The 18824-nt window shown below is 40.1% G+C and overlaps 2 protein-coding genes across 2 annotated transcripts in view; both read left to right on the top strand.

The window, feature by feature from the left end:
* The first annotated feature begins 2905 nt into the window (after positions 1–2905).
* On the top strand, positions 2906–9569 carry LOC113026053 (E3 ubiquitin-protein ligase RNF180-like). The gene is given in 8 exon segments (XM_026174463.2): positions 2906–3049; positions 3647–3739; positions 4176–4271; positions 4427–4481; positions 4484–4926; positions 6701–6947; positions 7042–7140; positions 8780–9569. Coding segments are annotated over 8 exon segments (1347 nt in total). The 5' UTR covers positions 2906–2923; the 3' UTR covers positions 8968–9569.
* Positions 9570–10911: 1342 nt separating this feature from the next.
* Positions 10912–18824, top strand: part of c6.2 (complement component 6, duplicate 2) — a 29879-nt gene continuing 21966 nt past the window's right edge. The window contains exons 1-4 of the mRNA XM_026174462.2: positions 10912–11340; positions 11592–11764; positions 12513–12643; positions 18306–18444. Of these exons, the coding sequence (XP_026030247.2) occupies positions 11209–11340; positions 11592–11764; positions 12513–12643; positions 18306–18444 (575 nt within the window). The 5' untranslated portion in view covers positions 10912–11208. The remainder of the gene's footprint in view (positions 11341–11591; positions 11765–12512; positions 12644–18305; positions 18445–18824) is intronic.

Genomic DNA, 18824 nt, shown 5'->3' with positions numbered 1-18824 from the left:
AAGATTAGTACAGGTATTATTAGAATAACAAATTGTTTGAACGTGTGTCATACTATTATAAACATCCAGAGTCTCAGTAAACTTGTCTTTCAGTGACTCATCAGGCAACTTGTAATGTTTTTTAACCAAACTAAAAATTACTTAAAGATCTGTCCTCTATATTTTCATTTTATTTTAGTTTACAAGTTCTCTTTTTTTTTTATTCAAGTCCAGATTTTATTTGTGTTTAACGAAAATTGTACTGATCTGTACAATGTAGCTTGCCGTCACCAGTGTGTGTTTGTGAATGGGTGAATGACTGAATGTAGTGTAAAGCGCTTTGGGGTCCTCAGGGACTAAGTAAAGCGCTATACAAATTCAACTCCATTTACCATGAAGTTGAAGCGACAGCAGCGGCCTTTACGGTCCTTTTTGGCCCATTAGACGTCCCGTTGAGCACTTTTCATGACGTCACCGAGCTATTTAAACTCAAGAGAAATATTTTGTTTTCTTAGCGTAGCCGTGTTTACCTAGCAAATACGTCTGTCTTAAAGGTAAGCTTATTTTATTTTTATAGTTGTCGAAATGTTCTTCGTTGTATTTGGACCGTAGCCGTTGTCGTTTAATAGGGCTCAGTAGCTAACTAGCGACTCATTTTATTGTTTTACTTGAATTGTGTTTTTCTTATTTCATCGAAACCGTTAACTTTAAACTATGCACGTTAAGCGAAAACCCGTAATTTTGCCCTCGTAGTTTAAACATCGATAGTGAGAAGTTTGGTTGTCCCAGGCTGATGTGTGTGTTGTGCACGCCAGCGTGCCTGTAGAGTGTCCTTTATTATTTTAGTGACTATTTAGATTCTTTGGAGCCGCAAAACACCTGTGAGCGTTAAAAAAATAACGTTAAATAAGAAATACTTACTACCACTAAAGTTTGCAAATTGCTGTGGTACAGCATCCAAAACATGAAAAGGCCACATGGCTCAACATAGCAAACATTATAACAGAACTACATAAAATAAAAAATACAATAAAGCTAATTTATACAAGAGCTTAAAAAACCCCTCTAAAGACACATTAAGGAGTTAAATCTAGAATAACTAGCACGTATAGTGCTATGAGGCGGTAACGATACTTTCTGTACAGGGAGTGCAGAATTATTAGGCAAATGAGTGTTTTGTCCACATCATCCTCTTCATGCATGTTGTCTTACTCCAAGCTGTATAGGCCCAAAAGCCTACTACCAATGAAGCATATTAGGTGATGTGCATCTCTGTAATGAGAAGGGGTGTGGCCTAATGACATCAACACCCTATATCAGGTGTGCATAATTATTAGGCAACGTCCTTTCCTTTGGCAAAATGGGTCAAAAGAAGGACTTGACAGGCTCAGAAAAGTCAAAAATAGTGAGATATCTTGCAGAGGGATGCAGCAGTCTCAAAATTGCAAAGCTTCTGAAGCGTGATCATCAAACAATCAAGCGTTTCATTCAAAATAGTCAACAGGGTCGCAATAAGCGTGTGGAAAAACCAAGGCGCAAAATAACTGCCCATGAACTGAGAAAAGTCAAGCGTGCAGCTGCCAAGATGCCACTTGCCACCAGTTTGGCCATATTTCAGAGCTGCAACATCACTGGAGTGCCCAAAAGCACAAGGTGTGCAATACTCGGAGACATGGCCAAGGTAAGAAAGGCTGAAAGACGACCACCACTGAACAAGACACACAAGCTGAAACGTCAAGACTGGGCCAAGAAATATCTCAAGACTGATTTTTCTAAGGTTTTATGGACTGATGAAATGAGAGTGAGTCTTGATGGGCCAGATGGATGGGCCCGTGGCTGGATTGTTAAAGGGCAGAGAGCTCCAGTCCGACTCAGACGCCAGCAAGGTGGAGGTGGAGTACTGGTTTGGACTGGTATCATCAAAGATGAGCTTGTGGGGCCTTTTCGGGTTGAGGATGGAGTCAAGCTCAACTCCCAGTCCTACTGCCAGTTTCTGGAAGACACCTTCTTCAAGCAGTGGTACAGGAAGAAGTCTGCATCCTTCAAGAAAAACATGATTTTCATGCAGGACAATGCTCCATCACACGCGTCCAAGTACTCCACAGCGTGGCTGGCAAGAAAGGGTATAAAAGAAGAAAAACTAATGACATGGCCTCCTTGTTCACCTGATCTGAACCCCATTGAGAACCTGTGGTCCATCATCAAATGTGAGATTTACAAGGAGGGAAAACAGTACACCTCTCTGAACAGTGTCTGGGAGGCTGTGGTTGCTGCTGCACGCAATGTTGATGGTGAACAGATCAAAACACTGACAGAATCCATGGATGGCAGGCTTTTGAGTGTCCTTGCAAAGAAAGGTGGCTATATTGGTCGCTGATTTGTTTTTGTTTTGTTTTTGAATGTCAGAAATGTATATTTGTGAATGTGGAGATGTTATATTGGTTTCACTGGTAAAAATAAATAATTGAAATGGGTATATATTTGTTTTTTGTTAAGTTGCCTAATAATTATGCACAGTAATAGTCACCTGCACACACAGATATCCCCCTAAAATAGCTAAAACTAAAAACAAACTAAAAACTACTTGCAAAAACATTCAGCTTTGATATTAATGAGTTTTTTGGGTTCATTGAGAACATGGTTGTTGTTCAATAATAAAATTATTCCTCAAAAATACAACTTGCCTAATAATTCTGCACTCCCTGTAGTGTTCATCTCCAGTAGGTGGTGTAGAGGGTTATCAGATCAATAGCTCACCTTTTGATCACCTCTTTGTCAGCTGATGAAAGAATCCATGTAATCTGTTGAGAATAGATTCCTTAATGTACATCAAAGTTAAAGAGAACATATTTGTGATTGCTTGCAATGGTAATAAAAGGATTGTGCAAAACATGGAAACATCTCAGCGCGATCTCTACCAGGACCAAAAGAATCTCAGAGACCGATGTTGTCTCACCAAATCCATGTGACAATAAGTGTTTTGATTTTTGAAACATCTCATGTCCAGGATTCATCACATTGCTTCTCAGTGCTCAGATTAACGTCCCTGTCAATCCAAAAAGTCCTGAAGGTGAGTGAAGTCGCACTTTAGTTAACTGTAAAACCCTTGTTCATCCAAATGCTTAACAATCCTTCTGATGACTGCTGTAACACCTCCAGCACCTTCCAGGATTACAGGCCTAGCTTTAAGTGAGTTTAACTTTGCACCTTAAATACTAAACAGTAATATCCACGTATTTGCTGCAAACTATAAATTTATTTTTTTATCATCAAAATGAAACAGCTGTGGACCACATGGAGCCTATATCTATTTGCATGTGTAGGCTACTTCCAAAGGTAGTAGCTTTAAAATGATTTGAGCCACTTCAGATCCTATCTGGATCCACATCATCAAGCGATTGAACTAATTGATTTCCAGCCTCCAACTTCCGACTCAGAAATCAATCTCTGTACATGTGGTTTTCCTAATGCCTCTGGAAGAGAGATGGGAGGAGGACTCTTCAAACAACCAATTGTTTGTATTCACAGCTGATTATTTCAGCTGACAGTTTGAATGTCCAAATATTTTTGTCATTAGTTTTGTTTTTTTTGTCCTTTTATTTGAGAGTCAGGACCAGTGCAGGTGAGTTCATCATTATGCATTGACAGCCTTTGTCACCATGTACAGATGAAGGACCCACTGCAGGAAAATATGCAGAGATCCATGCTGCGCTGCAGGAAGTGTCGGAAAAGCATCATAGACTCAACATGTTTTTTAACGGTAACAGTTTATTTTAAAATCCTAAATGTGTTTTCTTTCATTAACTTCATAGTTTACTTTAGGAGACGTTTTATGGTATTTGATTGGGAAATTAATGTGTGACAGAAGCTAAAACAAAACTCACAAAAAAGCAAATTTGGCCCAGTCTTTTAATGCGGCTTCAGTTCATTGAGGTTTATGGACCAGACCTCAAACTAATAGAGCTCTAGTCCACAGATGTACAGAGGAGTTCATGGTCGACCCAATAACTAAAGGTGCTTAGGTCCCATGGCTGCAAAACAAGCCCAAATCATCACCACCTCCACCACTGGACTGTAGAAAGTCGTGTGAAAACATCCTTTCTCACATGGCACTAACTGGCTATCAGTACCTGAGAAGCTGTTTTTTTTTCATGTAAACCGTCTCGGCTGTCTGTGTGTTTTTTGCTTTGGAGCAGATTCCGTACACAGATGAAGCCTCTGCTGATGTTTGCAGTATTTGGCACCTCGATGTTGACATATTGCCAGAGTGGATTTTGACCTCAGTTCACCAAGTGAGTGTGACCCGTGTGAACAAAGATAATATGTCAACATTTTTATTTAGTTATTTATTTATTTTTTTTAAAGCTGTGTTGACTGTTATTGTTGGAAGAGGAGCAAGAAACTGAAAAAAGTTAATCTTTAAGCTTTGTTCCTTTGGTGTCCCCAGACCCAGTGGACTGCTGGAAAACTCAACTGCCAGAATTGTAGAGCTCGCCTGGGAGGCTTGAGATGGACATTTCTCAGAATCACGGGGAGAGGGCTGAGTTTAGCACGACTGCACTGGATAGATTTCAGGATTTTAACTGTGCTGCTACAATGCCCCATGAGAGTCCTATGGAGGCCTCAAATCCACAAACTGATGGGCGAACTCCTGTAGAAAGAGAAAATGCTCGCTGGAAGAGTGTGCCAGCTTTCTGTGGTCGTGATTTTTACCCTGATGTTGTCTCACATCCTGCAAGCGAGCAGCTTCACACAGATGGTGAAGCCTCTTCATCTGTTTCTGAGGGTACCCAGCCACCTCTGGATCAGCATCTCCTGCTAACAGAGGAGGGTGTTGAGTCTTCTGTAGAGACTGCAGCTCTCTGCGACGAGGTCTCTGATCCTGCTGTGTTTCTCAGAAGGAGATGGATCTCTGACAGTGTCTCTGAGCATGAAGAAGAACCAGTGGTATATTCATTTTTATTTATTTATTTTCTCTCTGTTTGGATTTATTGTAAACTATCTTTAACCTGCCAGACCACGTGATTACGTGTGAGTACAGAGTAGTAGAAGTAATGGTCAAGTGAATTCTCGACTCTGTTACTGACTTTCATCCCAAAACCACACTGAGTATTTCCAGTGTTCAGAATGCATCTGAATTTGGGAGGGGGGGGGGGCTGAAACCTTGGCAAGGTTATTTCCCATTTTCAGTCTAACTTAGCAGCCAAGAGAGTTTTAAGGCACGGTTAACCTCATTCTCATATAGCAATGTATGCTGTAGCCTACCATAGCTGGTGGGCAGATAACTTCCAAAGTGAGCAGCAAAGTGGTCCAATGGGATTGTCACCTACAGCAAGAAGGTCCTGGGTTCAAATCCAATGACTAGGACCTCTGTGCGAGGTTTGCATGTTTTCCCCATGTCTGCGTGCTCTGGCTTCCTCCCACACTCCATAGACCAGCATATAGGGTTAAACTGTGATTCTAACTTGGCTGTAAGTGTGAATGTGGTTGTTTTTCTCTCCAAGTTAACTCTGTGACAGATTGATGACCCTGTGTTCCCAACCTCTTGCCCCCTGATAGACAGCCCAAACTTGTGGTTAAACTGTCTGCTTGCATACCAGTGGGAAAAAAAATTCACTAGCTGATAGATTCTGTTGTTTGAGCTGCTAAATAAGTGACGTGTGTTATTGTCTCAGCCTCAAACCTCTGTCGGCTCCCCACCCTCAAACAGCCTTAGCAAAAAAGAGAAGAACCATATGAAGAGTGTGAGACTGAAACAAAGGAGGAGAGAGAGAGATGGCTGCAACACCAGAATGAGAAAGCACTGGTGAGAGAGCAAGGTTCACACTGAGTTAGTGTCAGTATGAAGGATGCAATCAAGTGGCAGCTGCTGTGGCTGAAAAAGGAAGCCAACATGGAAGTGCTGAAAACTGCAGCTTCTCCAATGATTCCTTCGTTCTAGCTCAAAAAGCAGGGCAGTCCCCATTATCATGGTAAAATACCCCAAAACATTACAGCATAAAAAAATCTGTTTGGCACAGAATGGGGGCTTTGGCCTCTGTGGATAGTTTTCCCTTCATAACAACTCTATTTTAAGACTGAAACTTGAGGCTGTGGCTGCTTTATTTGATGGGGGCTGATAGCTCTGCTGGACTTCACCTAAGTGTTTGTATGTTGGTGACTTTTAGATGCATTTTAATAAAATGATCTGATTTGGCTTGCTGTGTATAGATGGAAGACCAAATGCATGAAGGCCGTGCTTCAGTTGTGGTTAGCGAAAATCCAGTGTTTTAGTAGTCTGCTGTTTGGCACTAATCAGCTGAAGTGCGTTTCCCTGTGGTGTGCAAAAGTCTGTGAACTGAAGTGACATGGTAAAGAAGAGTGTGCCAAAATTCCTCCACAATGATGTGAGAGACTGAGTCATACAGAAAATCATTACTTAAAGTTGCTGTTGAAGGTGGTTCTAGATGTTGTTGAATCACGGAGTGTAGTTTTTCATATGACTGCCTGGAGTCCTGTGAAAACCTTCAGACATAACTGTATCCGTAAGTGTAGAAAAACACTATATAAGAACCAGTGCAGTTACCATATGCATGTAATAATGAGCAGGACTTAAATTATTTTAGATACAAGATTCAAAATGTGATCTGGGCAGTTTCTCCTCCAAAGTATGCTTGTAGAAGCGTTTTTTCCCTCCGCCGTTTGGGACCAAAAAATAAAAACTCAGGATGTTTATGTCCAGGCTGAACGTGTGAGAGTTTTGCTGCTGGATGATGATGATGAGGAGGAGGAGGAGGAGCACCAGGAGAACAGGGAGAACCTCACCTGTGCTGTCTGTCTGGATGTCTACTTCAGTCCTCACAGAAGTCAGGCCTGTGGTCATGTCTTCTGTGAGCCATGTCTTCGCGCACACGCCATGAACAGTGGAAATGACAAGACCACCTGCCCTCTCTGCCGGGATGTCATCTTATACACCAACTTACAAACTGGTACGTTTGTTAATTCGCTCTTTGTGTTCAGAATAGCAAACATTTTCTGGTGAGGATATGCTCTTTAGTTCGTCCCCTGTTCTGTCTTCTTCAGAGCTCGATCAAAGGGCAAAAACCCTTTTCCCAAAACTTTACAAGGCTCGCAAGTGTGAATTTGAGGCTTCGCCGTGTGCATCATGGCCTCTGCCTGAAGGTGAGAAGCTTTGCTGTTTAGTTTAATTTGTTTTTATTTGACTAGGAAGTGTTTCCAGTGTAATACTGTGACAGAAAAGTCTGGATTATCCCGTTTCTGTGAAGGTTGACAAAAGCAAAAATGCATGAAGTAGTTTTCAATCTCAGCTCACATTGCATCAGGACCTTGGTTCTGAGGAAGCAATAAATGGTATTGCTTTATCGCCTTGCTTTAGTGTCTGTAGGGTATTTTATCTTTACACAGCTGGTTGTAAACTGTTAAAACAATAACTGAAACTGGAGTTAAAATCGATATAGTTAGGTTTGCAAACCAGACAGAGCATTCCTCCACTTAAAAGCTTTTAGTCTCTTATGGTGGATAGATGATTCAATTTTATTTATACAGCACCAAATCACAACATCAGTCACCTCAAGGTGCTTTATATTGTAAAATAGACGCTACAATAATACTGCCTGTGATAACTGTGACACCCAGAGAAAGAAGCATCAGAACTTAAAGTTTTGGAATGGGACCAGTTCTGATTTGACAATAGATATTTATGTCTTTGGGAAATATATAATTTTTAATTCTTTAAATGTAACACACTTATGTACACTTGGGGTTGTGATACATGTATGTATTCACTTGAACCCCTTAGTTGTGTGCCTGAGGTGACCATATTGGAGTTACTCCCTCTTACTCACAAACAAATCCAAGAGAAGATGACATTGTGTGAAACTGAGGAGTGTGTGGAGCAGTCTGAAGCCTGAGCTTCTGGTTTCTCGATCAGGGCATAAAACCATAATTATGTTTGTTTTGAGATCATGATTATTTACCACTATTATGGTCACTTTTTTCCCTTGAGCTTTAATTAAAATTCAAATGAAATATACTCAAAATGTTAATAAATAAATGAACTAAACCTTTCACAGCAGCCTGGTAACGAGTGAATCTGGACTTTCATGGAGAAACAAGAGTAAAAGAAAAGTTTGCTGAAGGGCAAAAGGAGTAAATTATTGAACAGAATGCAGTTCAGTTCACTCATTTTGTTTTAATACTTGTTATAAATCCAAATTAATTACTCGGATAACCTCTATTATTTTTACATGTTCAGACATGTCATGTCTAATGTGAGTATCTAGCACTGGCACAATAATAGAACCTAAAATAAGGAAAAAACCTGAGTCCCATTAAAAAAAAAATGTCTGGTTTTCTAACTTGAATTCTTTATGTAGAGCTCCTTATGTTATTGCAGAGCAAAAGTAAAGGAAAGAAACTGATGAGACATTGAAGGATTTGATGGTTGTGAATAGACTCAGGCAGAATTACCAGATGAAGGTTTCTGGCTGAGGAAATGATGTGTAGTGCGCTTATCTGCCGAATGAATTGAATATTTTCATATGTTTGTTTCATCTAAAAGCTAATCATTGTTTTATAGGTTTAATATTCTTCCACTTTATAAAATTCTGCTCTTATCAAAGGTTTATTTGTATTTGGAGAAATTTTTTTCCCCATTAAACATGTATCACTTTGTAAAATATAAAATTTGTATTTCTGTTGTTTAAAAGAATAACATTTTGAACCTCGGCACAAATAATGACATTACACACAAATTTTGATTGGTCATTAAATGTGGAACATTTCATCTCTTTCTCATTAGGTATCAGAGACGAAGATTTTCCCGTGCTTCATTTTTACGGAGTGCAATTGGGCCACATTTTGTTAAAGATATTTTTTGTCATCAGCTGCATCCTGTGCTGTGTCCTGGTTCTAGTGTTCCTCTGTTTTATCCTATTCCTCTGCTGTTTTAGACCTTATGGTCTAATTGCATCATTTCTTCCAGATTAGGCCTACTGAATCGCATGTCGGATGTTAATAGAGTCCGGGAATACCTCTGAAACAACAGAGGGCATGTGAGACATTTGCAGAAATTGTTGAGAAAAGTTTATAGTATTGAGTGTGATTAGGGTTTAATAACTACCTAATTACTTGAAAAATCTTCAGTCTGATGATTTTTGTCCTGCTAACATAACAAAGCACAGAACTGCAAAACTGAGCTTCTTGTGTCGTGTTCACTAAGGTCACTTGACAGCAATTTGAATTTTGAATGCCATATTTCTTAAATTCAAAGGTGCCAAGCTTTGAGGCATCACCTGAAAACGACCGTATCAGTGTTTTTATTTTTTTCAATCATCTGCTGAAAACTGTTTCATAGGTCTTTAATTTATGTCCGTCATGTTTCACAACGTATGGATGTGAAAAAAATTGAATGTAAGTACATATCCTTGACTTATGTACACTTTATCCAAACTGTGAAGCACTTTGTGTTTTCAAAAGTGCCATCCAAAGATCTTGCTGCTGTTCCATTTTCTGTATCAAATGTACAGAGACACGCTGCTTCTGTGAAATGTAATCCATACCAGGAGTCTCAATAAAGGTTAGCTGGCTGATTTTTGGTTGAAAATGTGTTTTTATTTATGGTTTTTAACTCATTGGAAAATGCTAAACAATAATAACTGCTCGGTACACCTGTTTTGGGCACTTTCTCTCATTCTTCTCAGAACCTCTCAAGTTTGACGGGGAGCGCTGGTGCACAGCCGTTTTCAGATCAGTCGAGTTAGTCTGGGCCCTGACTGGACCACTTAAAGGCGCTCACAGAGTGGGCCCAAAGCCCCTCCTTTGTCTCTCTTTACCCAGCTAAATCAGCAAACACCTGGTCAGGAGCAGGTTTTAAATTGTGGTTTAAAAATGGCTGAAGCACCATGTAATTAAATGATTAAAATTCTCTGCTGCCGCAATGTCGTTCTTTAGTAAAACCACGATATAAAGCACAAAATGTGCATTGCATAGTTGCATGCAATAATGTGGTGATGGAGAAAATCTATACATGTTCTTATACTTGATTCTAATCTAAATCAGTATCTGCTGACAAAGAAAGCCCTAAATCACCACATTAATGTTTTTCTGTCCCAGTATATTTTGCGTTTTACTGTTACGTTTGTTTTATTCATTTCAGATTTTTATCATCATCTAACTGTGAGTCTGATTGGCGCAGGCAGTACTCGGAGAGCATTTTGGTCAGAAGTCACATGACCTTGATATTTGAGCATACATGGCGCCTGCAGCAGAGAGCCTGGTTTAACAGATAAAGTTGATAACCACCATAATGATGCTGGTTATTTCACACTGGGGTCTGAGGTTGCATCAAGCTAGCTTAAAGCACAGGAAGCTGTAATCTAGCCATCAAGTGTCTGTATTTTGAAGCGTAGTTTCTTTACATACATGACATAACAGTAAAAAAGATGGATGAAGTTACATGATTCATTCATTCAAGTCATACTTTGAAGCCTTGAGATGAGCATTTATGCTGACACGGTCTTGGTTTCTTAAAAAAAAAGAAGTTACCCCATGTCTGATATTGGGGTTGTTTCCAGGACTCCTTTTTTAATAAGGTGGCACACTGGGGACTAAAGAAACGTAGCTTTGTTTTCACCTGTTTTTTTTGTAGTGAATATCTTCATTTAAACCAGGGATGTCAAACTTAATGTCATAGGCCACATGCAACCCACTTCGACCAGTGAAAGGGAGGTGGGCTGCTGCCACCACACAGTCCACTTCGCACACGCCCCTGACTGATATGCAGTAGGTAATGAGTTTAAAAAACGTGCATCTCGTGGATGCAAGAAAATCATATCGTTTGTCCTGTATGCACAGAAACGGTTAATTTTCAGTCGGAGGGTGACGACTTGTTTTGCCGTTGGCTCTCTCTGTATCCTCCGCACACGTGAGCGTGGGGCGGAAGACGGAGGAGCCTCCCTGTCGGCCTTCAGGAGGGGCTGAAGGTGACTCTCCGCTCGGCTGGGATGTGGAGGGAGCTGCTGGGATATCTTTTCTGATCCTGTTCTGGGGAACAGTCACGCACCGCTGCGGGAGGGGGCTTTAGGCATTAAGCAGGGGGGGGGGAAGAAAAGCCCACACCCAGCAGCGTCTGCGTGTCGTCTTCTTCTCCACAGAGGACACAGCAGCCACCAGAAAAGAGAGGGCATCGCTCGCTGCGTCTGGCTCGGCTCCGGTGGTGGGTGTGCATGCATGTGTTCTGCACCGTATGGGCGGAAAAAACGCCCAAGATCCACAGGGAGCATCTTTCCGCTCGGTAAAGCGGCGCAGACGGAGACGGATCGCCGGGAGAGTACTGAGGGGGCTGTGGACGACAGCAGGATGGTGGGTACTGAAATAAGGATCGTAGTCATGTCTGTTAATGATTAACTTGAGCTCAGCTCTGCACCAAAGGACAGATTCATGCGTGTAAATCCGACTTTTTTACGCGCAGGTGCAGCAGCATTGGCGCATAATGGATAAAAAGCGTCGCGATGAGCCGCATTAAGAGTGTGTTTGTTGTATTTGTTGCATTTGAAATCACACACAGTAATATCGTGTCCTTCCTGATCGCGTGATGGTTTGTTTTCCTTAAGACTGTGCAGGAATTCAACACCCTCGTAGCGCTGTACCGGGAGCAGGTCATCTCCGTCGGCGAGATCTCCGCCGACTGTCCTTCTCTGCGGGCTCAGATGCACCGCACACGGTCCAAAGGATGCTCCATGGCCCGGGCTGCGCACCAGGACCTCGCCGTCATCTCTGTTTCGGGGTTAGACACGAGTTTGAATGATAATATTTTTTTAAGAAGAAACTGTGGCTCCCTCATTTATTGAATTTATTTTGTCTTTTTTTTAAACGTTTATGAGCTAACGTTTATTCAGGTAGAACAGGTGAGCATCACAGAGTGTATTTTAAGTTAAATCAGTAAAGCAACAATTTTGAAAAAGGAGTCAGTGATAGATTTTATCCACAGTTAGTCACACATATACACATATTTTATTTTATTAAGTGAAGGTTAAATATGCTAGATACTAGGTGTTCCCAATCAGGGATACATACAAGCGGGATACTAATCAATCAGTTATCTAAACAACTACAACTGATGAATTAGCTTTGAGCAGAAAAGGTAACAGTTAATGCAAAATAAGACTTAGAATATAGACAAAATAAATTAATTTGTGACTGTAATAGAAAAGTAATGATCAAAATAAAAGGTAGGAATAAAAGGTTGAAAAAGCACGATTAGAAAAATATTACATGCATTAAACAGTTTAATATAAACTTAACAGAAAAACGTGGCTAAATTATGAATGAAAAGTTATAGATTATTGTTGATTTGAGACCACAAAAAATGAAAAAAAACAACAACAAAAAAATGGTTTAAATACAGTAAAAATATAAGTAGAACTTATTTAGCTAAAAGTTTGTCTAGCAGTTTAATTGTTACGTATTGGTGTGGAATAACAGATGAAACTATTGACTGCGAGTGTCTGATTCTCCTCTCCTTAATGCTGCAGTCCAGAGGACGGGGAGATCCATCCCGAGATCTGTCGGCTCTTCATCCAGCTGCAGTGCTGCCTGGAGATGTTCATAACGGAGATGCTCAAGTCGATGTGCCTGCTGGGGGTGCTGCAGCTACACAGAAAAAGTACAGTTACAGTAGTGAACACACGGTGTGATGATGCTGAATTGCTGAGTAAAGATAAAAAATAAAAACCGCCTGTGGCCAGGTGTTTGAGTGTAGTATTTAAAAGCCAAGTGTAGTATTTAAAAGCTTTAAAAATCAAGTGTTACTCCCAACTGATTTCATTTTGCTTTCAGATAACAAGAATATTATTATTGTTGTTTTAACCACCTTCCAAGTGCAATATGCTGCTACCATGGATATTATGTTTTGGTTTGTTTGGGCTGTGTTTGTATAGTCGGAGTAATTGGATATATATGCCCAATAACGCACAGTACAGATGTTTGATGCAGCTTGATGAGATGCAGACTTTACAACCTGAAATCCCCAAAAGACCTGAGTGGATGTTTGTGGTTCAACTTATAAATATTTCTGACGTATATGGAGAAAAAAGTTCCGTGTTTTCCAGGCAGTTGTGCAGCATGTCTTGCATTTTGTGCTAATGGCTTAGTCACACTTGGAGTAAAAGTAGAACACTCCTTATGACTAGTATATCACCAGGTGGTTGCTTGGTGATTGCAGTGATTATTCTTCACTTTCATCAACCAGTTGCAAGTCGTTGCAGTAACCAATTGCTTGTTCAAAGGTGACAAATTCATCTTCTGGGGGAACACATTTGTGTACAGGTCGCCTCATGGTAGCTGCTGTCTCCAACCAATCTCACTCCGATTTGTGAATGATCACCGTGTAACAGCACTTTGACCAGACCCTTTGTCACTGTGCAGTTAAGTTGCCATCCTGCAGCAACTACATCACTACTTGTACACTACAGTGAATTTCTGCACCAGATACAGTGGCTTGCAAAAGTATTCGGCCCCCTTGAACTCTCCCACATTTTGTCACATTACAGCCACAAACATGAATCAATTTTACTGGAATTCCACGTGAAAGACCAACACAAAGTGGTGTACACGTGAGAAGTGGAACGAAAATTATACATGATTCCAAACATGGTGACTCTGGACGAGCTGCAGAGATCTACAGCTCAGGTGGGGGAATCTGTCCATAGGACAACTATTAGTTGTGCACTGCACAAAGTTGGCCTTTATGGAAGAGTGGCAAGAAGAAGGCCATTGTTAACAGAAAACCATAAGAAGTCCTGTTTGCAGTTTACAACAAGCCATGTGGGGGACACAGCAAACATGTGGAAGAAGCTGCTCTGGTCAGATGAGACCAAAATGGAACTTTTTGGCCAAAATGCAAAACGCTATGTGTGGCAGAAAACTAACACTGCACATCACTCTGAACACACCATCCCCACTGTCAAATATGGTGGTGGCAGCATCATGCTCTGGGGGTGCTTCTCTTCAGCAGGGACAGGGAGGCTGGTCAGAGTTGATGGGAAGATGGATGCAGCCAATTACAGGGCAATCTTGGAAGAAAACCTCTTGGAGTCTGGAAAAGACTTGAGACTGGGGCAGAGGTTCACCTTCCAGCAGGACAACGACCCTAAACATAAAGCCAGGGCAACAATGGAACGGTTTAAAACAAAACATATCCATGTGTTCGAATGGCCCAGTCAAAGTCCAGAACTAAATCCAATCGAGAATCTGTGGCAAGATCTGAAAACTGCTGTTCACAAACGCTGTCCATCTAATCTGACTGAGCTGGAGCTGTTTTGCAAAGAAGAATGGGCAAAGATTTCAGTCTCTAGATGTGCAAAGCTGGTAGAGACATACCCTAAAAGACTGGCAGCTATAATTGCAGCAAAAGGTGGTTCTACAAAGTATTGAATCAGGGGGCTGAATAATTACGCACACCCCACTTTTCAGTTATTTATTTGTAAAACATGTTTGGAATCATGTATGATTTTCGTTCCACTTCTCACGTGTACACCACTTTGTATTGGTCTTTCACGTGGAATTCCAATAAAATTGATTCATGTTTGTGCCTATAATGTGACAAAATGTGGAAAAATTCAAGGGGGCCGAATACTTTTGCAAGCCACTGTATGCTTTGAAGACAGCAGTCACTGCGAATGGTTGCAGACATGGTCCTCATCTTTGAAGCAAGGGCACAAGCTCAAGTTCATTGCACACTGTTAAGCTAATTTGTTTGCGCTGCAGTCTCCAACTGCTGTTTTCTATAGGGTGACTGTATCATAAGAGAAAATCAGTTTAGTTTGTTATTATTTAATGCTGAACTTAGTTGAAGAGTATATGTAGTGTTTTGATCTTACATTGCCTCCAATTTTAATCTTTCTCCAGATCAAAAATATGTCCACAAATAAATAAGTTTAGATATTACTAAGGAAACAAATTAAATTATAAACAAGCTGCAAATACAGATTGTTTGTTTTTTTACATTGCAGCCTTTACTAATGTTACGAAATCAGTTTCACCCCGGTTCTTTTTATTCCTCGGGCATCCAGAGACTGCACCAGACTCAGTAGTCATTTTCACAAAAACCTTTTATTCATCTTCATTTAAGCATGCATCTTCTAGAACAGCGGTCCCCAACCCCCGGGCCTCGGACCGGTACCGGTCCGTGAGTCATTTGGTAGCGGGCCGCGAGAGTTGAGGCTCAGGTGTGAAATGTATGGTTTTCAGGGGTTTTATCGGTTTTCAGCGTTATTTTGTTGTCATTTTTATCGTTTACTCGGTTTTCCTGGGTCTTTTCACGTGTGTTATGAATAAATTTTCTTTTTTTCGGTACCAATACTAGTTTTATTTTGTTGTATTTATCCACGACACCTTAAAGGCCGGTCCATGAAAATATTGTCGGGCATAAACTGGTCCGTGGCGCAAAAAAGGTTGGGGACCGCTGTTTTAGAAGCAAGTCCGGTGTCCCTCTGAAAATCTTCCACTCCTTTGTTTGTTACAGTCAGCTTTATAGAAGCGACCCCATCATAAAACCCCCATGGTGTGCTGCAAACAAAAAGTTTGTGTGTGTATGCACCAGTACCTGAGTGAGTGTGCATGTAAGTGTGGGTGCGTCGTAACAGTCAAAGCACTGTGTGTGTGTGTCTCTGTATACGTGACTTCCTGGGGGTCATAAAAGTAATCTCCTCACCCAAGCTACACCAAATTCCTCTAGACAACATACAAAACACAGTTAACATATTACAAACACTGAGACTCCCACTCTGCATCCACTGGGCCATTGGCCTCTTATTGTCTTACATTTACAGATAAGCATGTGGAGAGTCTCCTGCAAACCTGCTTCTAAGTTATAACAATTATGAGTTTTTATTAAAGGTACAAGCATCAGCATCAGCAATCCCCAACTGCAGCTTCCTGTCTCCTTTTATGACAGCAGACCCCCAGTGTCAATAAATTCCTTTCCCTCTAAACAATTACACACACTCGCAAGCCTACAGCTAAGCCAAACTGAAACACAGACAAATCCTTCCCTATTCCTCTGATCTAAGCAAATAAAACATTATATTGTAATAATTATTTTCTTGTACTCACAAATCCCTCTTTTGATCTGCCCCATGGCAGATCAACAATACACTATAGTCACTTCTCCCCTGTAATATTCAACATTTTCCCAAGAACACACTGTAATAGCATAATCAACATATACTGTAGCCTGCAAACACAGTTCCCTTCACTCATAAATCCAGTAATCCTGTAGTAAAAAAACATCAACCAGTTGTGTCCTGTTATAAATCACATGATCAAATCACATGAAGAACTGTAATGCTGTAGAAAAGAGAATGCAAATGTTAGTGCTGCGCAGGTATATACACACTTTCTCACAGTGACCTCTGTGAGCAACACAAGCCCATGAATAACACAGCGCTGGTAAATCCACAAACACAGAAAGTGCCATTTAAAAGGTCAAATCGGTATGGCCCAAAGCTCATGCAACCTAGGATGTTGCTGTCATCTTTCTGCTCCTGTAAAAAGAAACACACATAGATTCATCCACCCTTTTGTCCTGTCTAGGTGGAGGTTAACCTTGAGTAGTGGTCAAGTCAGTCAAGTCTTGTGAGCTTTTGTCAGCTTTTACCAGTCAGTCAGTTTTGGGTTTTTTGTTGTTGTTTTTTTCACTCATTCATTCATCCATTCTTTCTTTCTTTGCTGATAGTGGAATCAATTGTCGCATTTCGTTTCCACCCTCAGCAAAATGATGTCATTTCAAAAGAAAAAGAAGAATTTAGACTGGATTACCTCGTTGAATCCTTTTTGGGCAGGGACTCATTTTCTAATTGTCCCAAATAAGTGACTTTCTTCCGAGCCCATTGTAATTTTGGAGAAACTCACTTGCAACGGTTTTCTCGACATGTCGTATAGAGCTTTTAATTCCCATCGTGCAGATCTGCTTAAAGAAAAGAAATTCCCAAACAAAACTCTCAAACAAAACTCCCAGTGCACTGTTCAAAAACCAAAAAAATAAAATAAAATAAAAATAACCAATCAAAATGAAAAATAAAAATACAGAAGCCCGGTCTTAGGACTTGTCTCAGAATATTCTTCCTCTATTAGGTGAAAACACACCAAATCTAAAACTTGGTGAAAAAGAAAAATACCTCAGCCAATTAAATCCCCAAAACTTTCATCAACCAACCAATGATCAGATTGAAATGATCAGTTTCTTCCTTTGTCCCCAGGTGTGTGCCATGGTAAAACCTTCCCCATACATCAGAAACAAAAAACAAAACAACATTATGTTGTAATAATTATGTTCTTGTACTCACACTAACTATCACATTATGTTCTGTTTTTCCCACTGTATAGAAGGAAAATATAAACTTCTGACACTTTTAGGATTTACAGCTTCAGAATTTGGGTTTCTCCATTATTGAACTAATTAAAATATTATTAAGTAAATTATTAAAATACAAAACTTTTATGCAGTTCATTTACATTTAGTCAGGAATTCAGATTGACCTACTGTACTGGACCCTCATCTAGGAATAATTTCTTGTGATCTGCAATTCATTTCTAGTTCACTTGGTAATGAGTTCAAACTGCATTTGTCCAAAAGTGCTGTTTTCGGCTTAAAACACATTTAAATACATATAAATATTAAAGCATTTGCTGAATACTTGTTTTGTTTGCTTATAGTTATTAAAACTAATTATGCTGAACATCAGTAGTTGATAGCTAAGGGCACAATGCAATAAAATATATCATGTGCTATTTTTATATGCACAGTTTTCCCAAGCTCACTGGGGCTTTAGGGGTGACTGCACAGGTTTTGTCCAAGTGCAGTAAATGTTCCTGTTACTTCTAAAAACTGTTTGGCTTAATGAAAAACAAATTAAAACTCTAAAAGTTCATTTACTGCAAAACTGGTGATTTTATTTTGGATCTGCCTGAAACCTCACTGTTGGCCACCTGAAATTCTTATATGCAGGAAAACTCCTGATATATTTAAATGTTATATGTAAATTGCTGTATAAACGTCACAACTTTCCCATTTGAGATTGCAGTGGAGCTGTCATTTTGTATTGAAACAGTAGGGGGAAGCAGAGTGCTGTATTCACGTTCATTACATTTTAAAAACATAATTAAAAAAATGTTAAAAGGAAGAAATAATTTTTGTCAAATGTTAAAACTAAAGTATTTAATTTTCTTGAAATCATGAATTGCATTCCAGATGTAAGTGTTTTATAGTGTGTGAGATTTCTTTGTCAATCATGCTTGAGTGCTGCTGTATTTGTGCGGTTCTGAAGGAACAGACTCGGAGCCAAGGGTGGATTTCAGGCTGGACGAGAGCTCAGATGTTCCCATCCTGGAGGACCGATCCTCTTCTCCCATCGACTTTCCTCAGGAGCAGTGGTTGGTGGGAAATGATATTGAAAACATAGAGAGGTACACGCACTGCACTTGCTTTTAAATTTATATTCTGAAAATGTTTTACCAGTATAAACTCTGTTTTTGTCCAGGATTATCTAAACTACTCATAAAACACTGCTGGTTCTTTGTGTGCAGAGATATGCGAGAGATGCGAAATCTACTCAGCAAACTCAGGGAGACGATGCCCTTGCCACTGAAAAATCAAGGTATGTAATATTTGTTATAGGTAAAATATATGTAAGAGAGTTGATAAAGAAGAATGGAAATCAGAAAAGTCCTTAAAACGTTTCTCCAGAAGGCATTTGGTTTGTTTATGTGGGCAGCTGAAAATTTCAGAAGGTGGAGATTTTGGAACAGGGTCGCTTCTTATTTTGGTCGGCACCCTCTCAGTCCAT

Source organism: Astatotilapia calliptera, chromosome 7, assembly GCF_964374335.1.
Source record: "Astatotilapia calliptera chromosome 7, fAstCal68.1, whole genome shotgun sequence".
NCBI lineage: Eukaryota > Metazoa > Chordata > Actinopteri > Cichliformes > Cichlidae > Astatotilapia > Astatotilapia calliptera.
The sequence above is the reverse complement of the archived record's forward strand: the minus strand, read 5'-3'. Positions and strand labels throughout refer to the sequence as shown.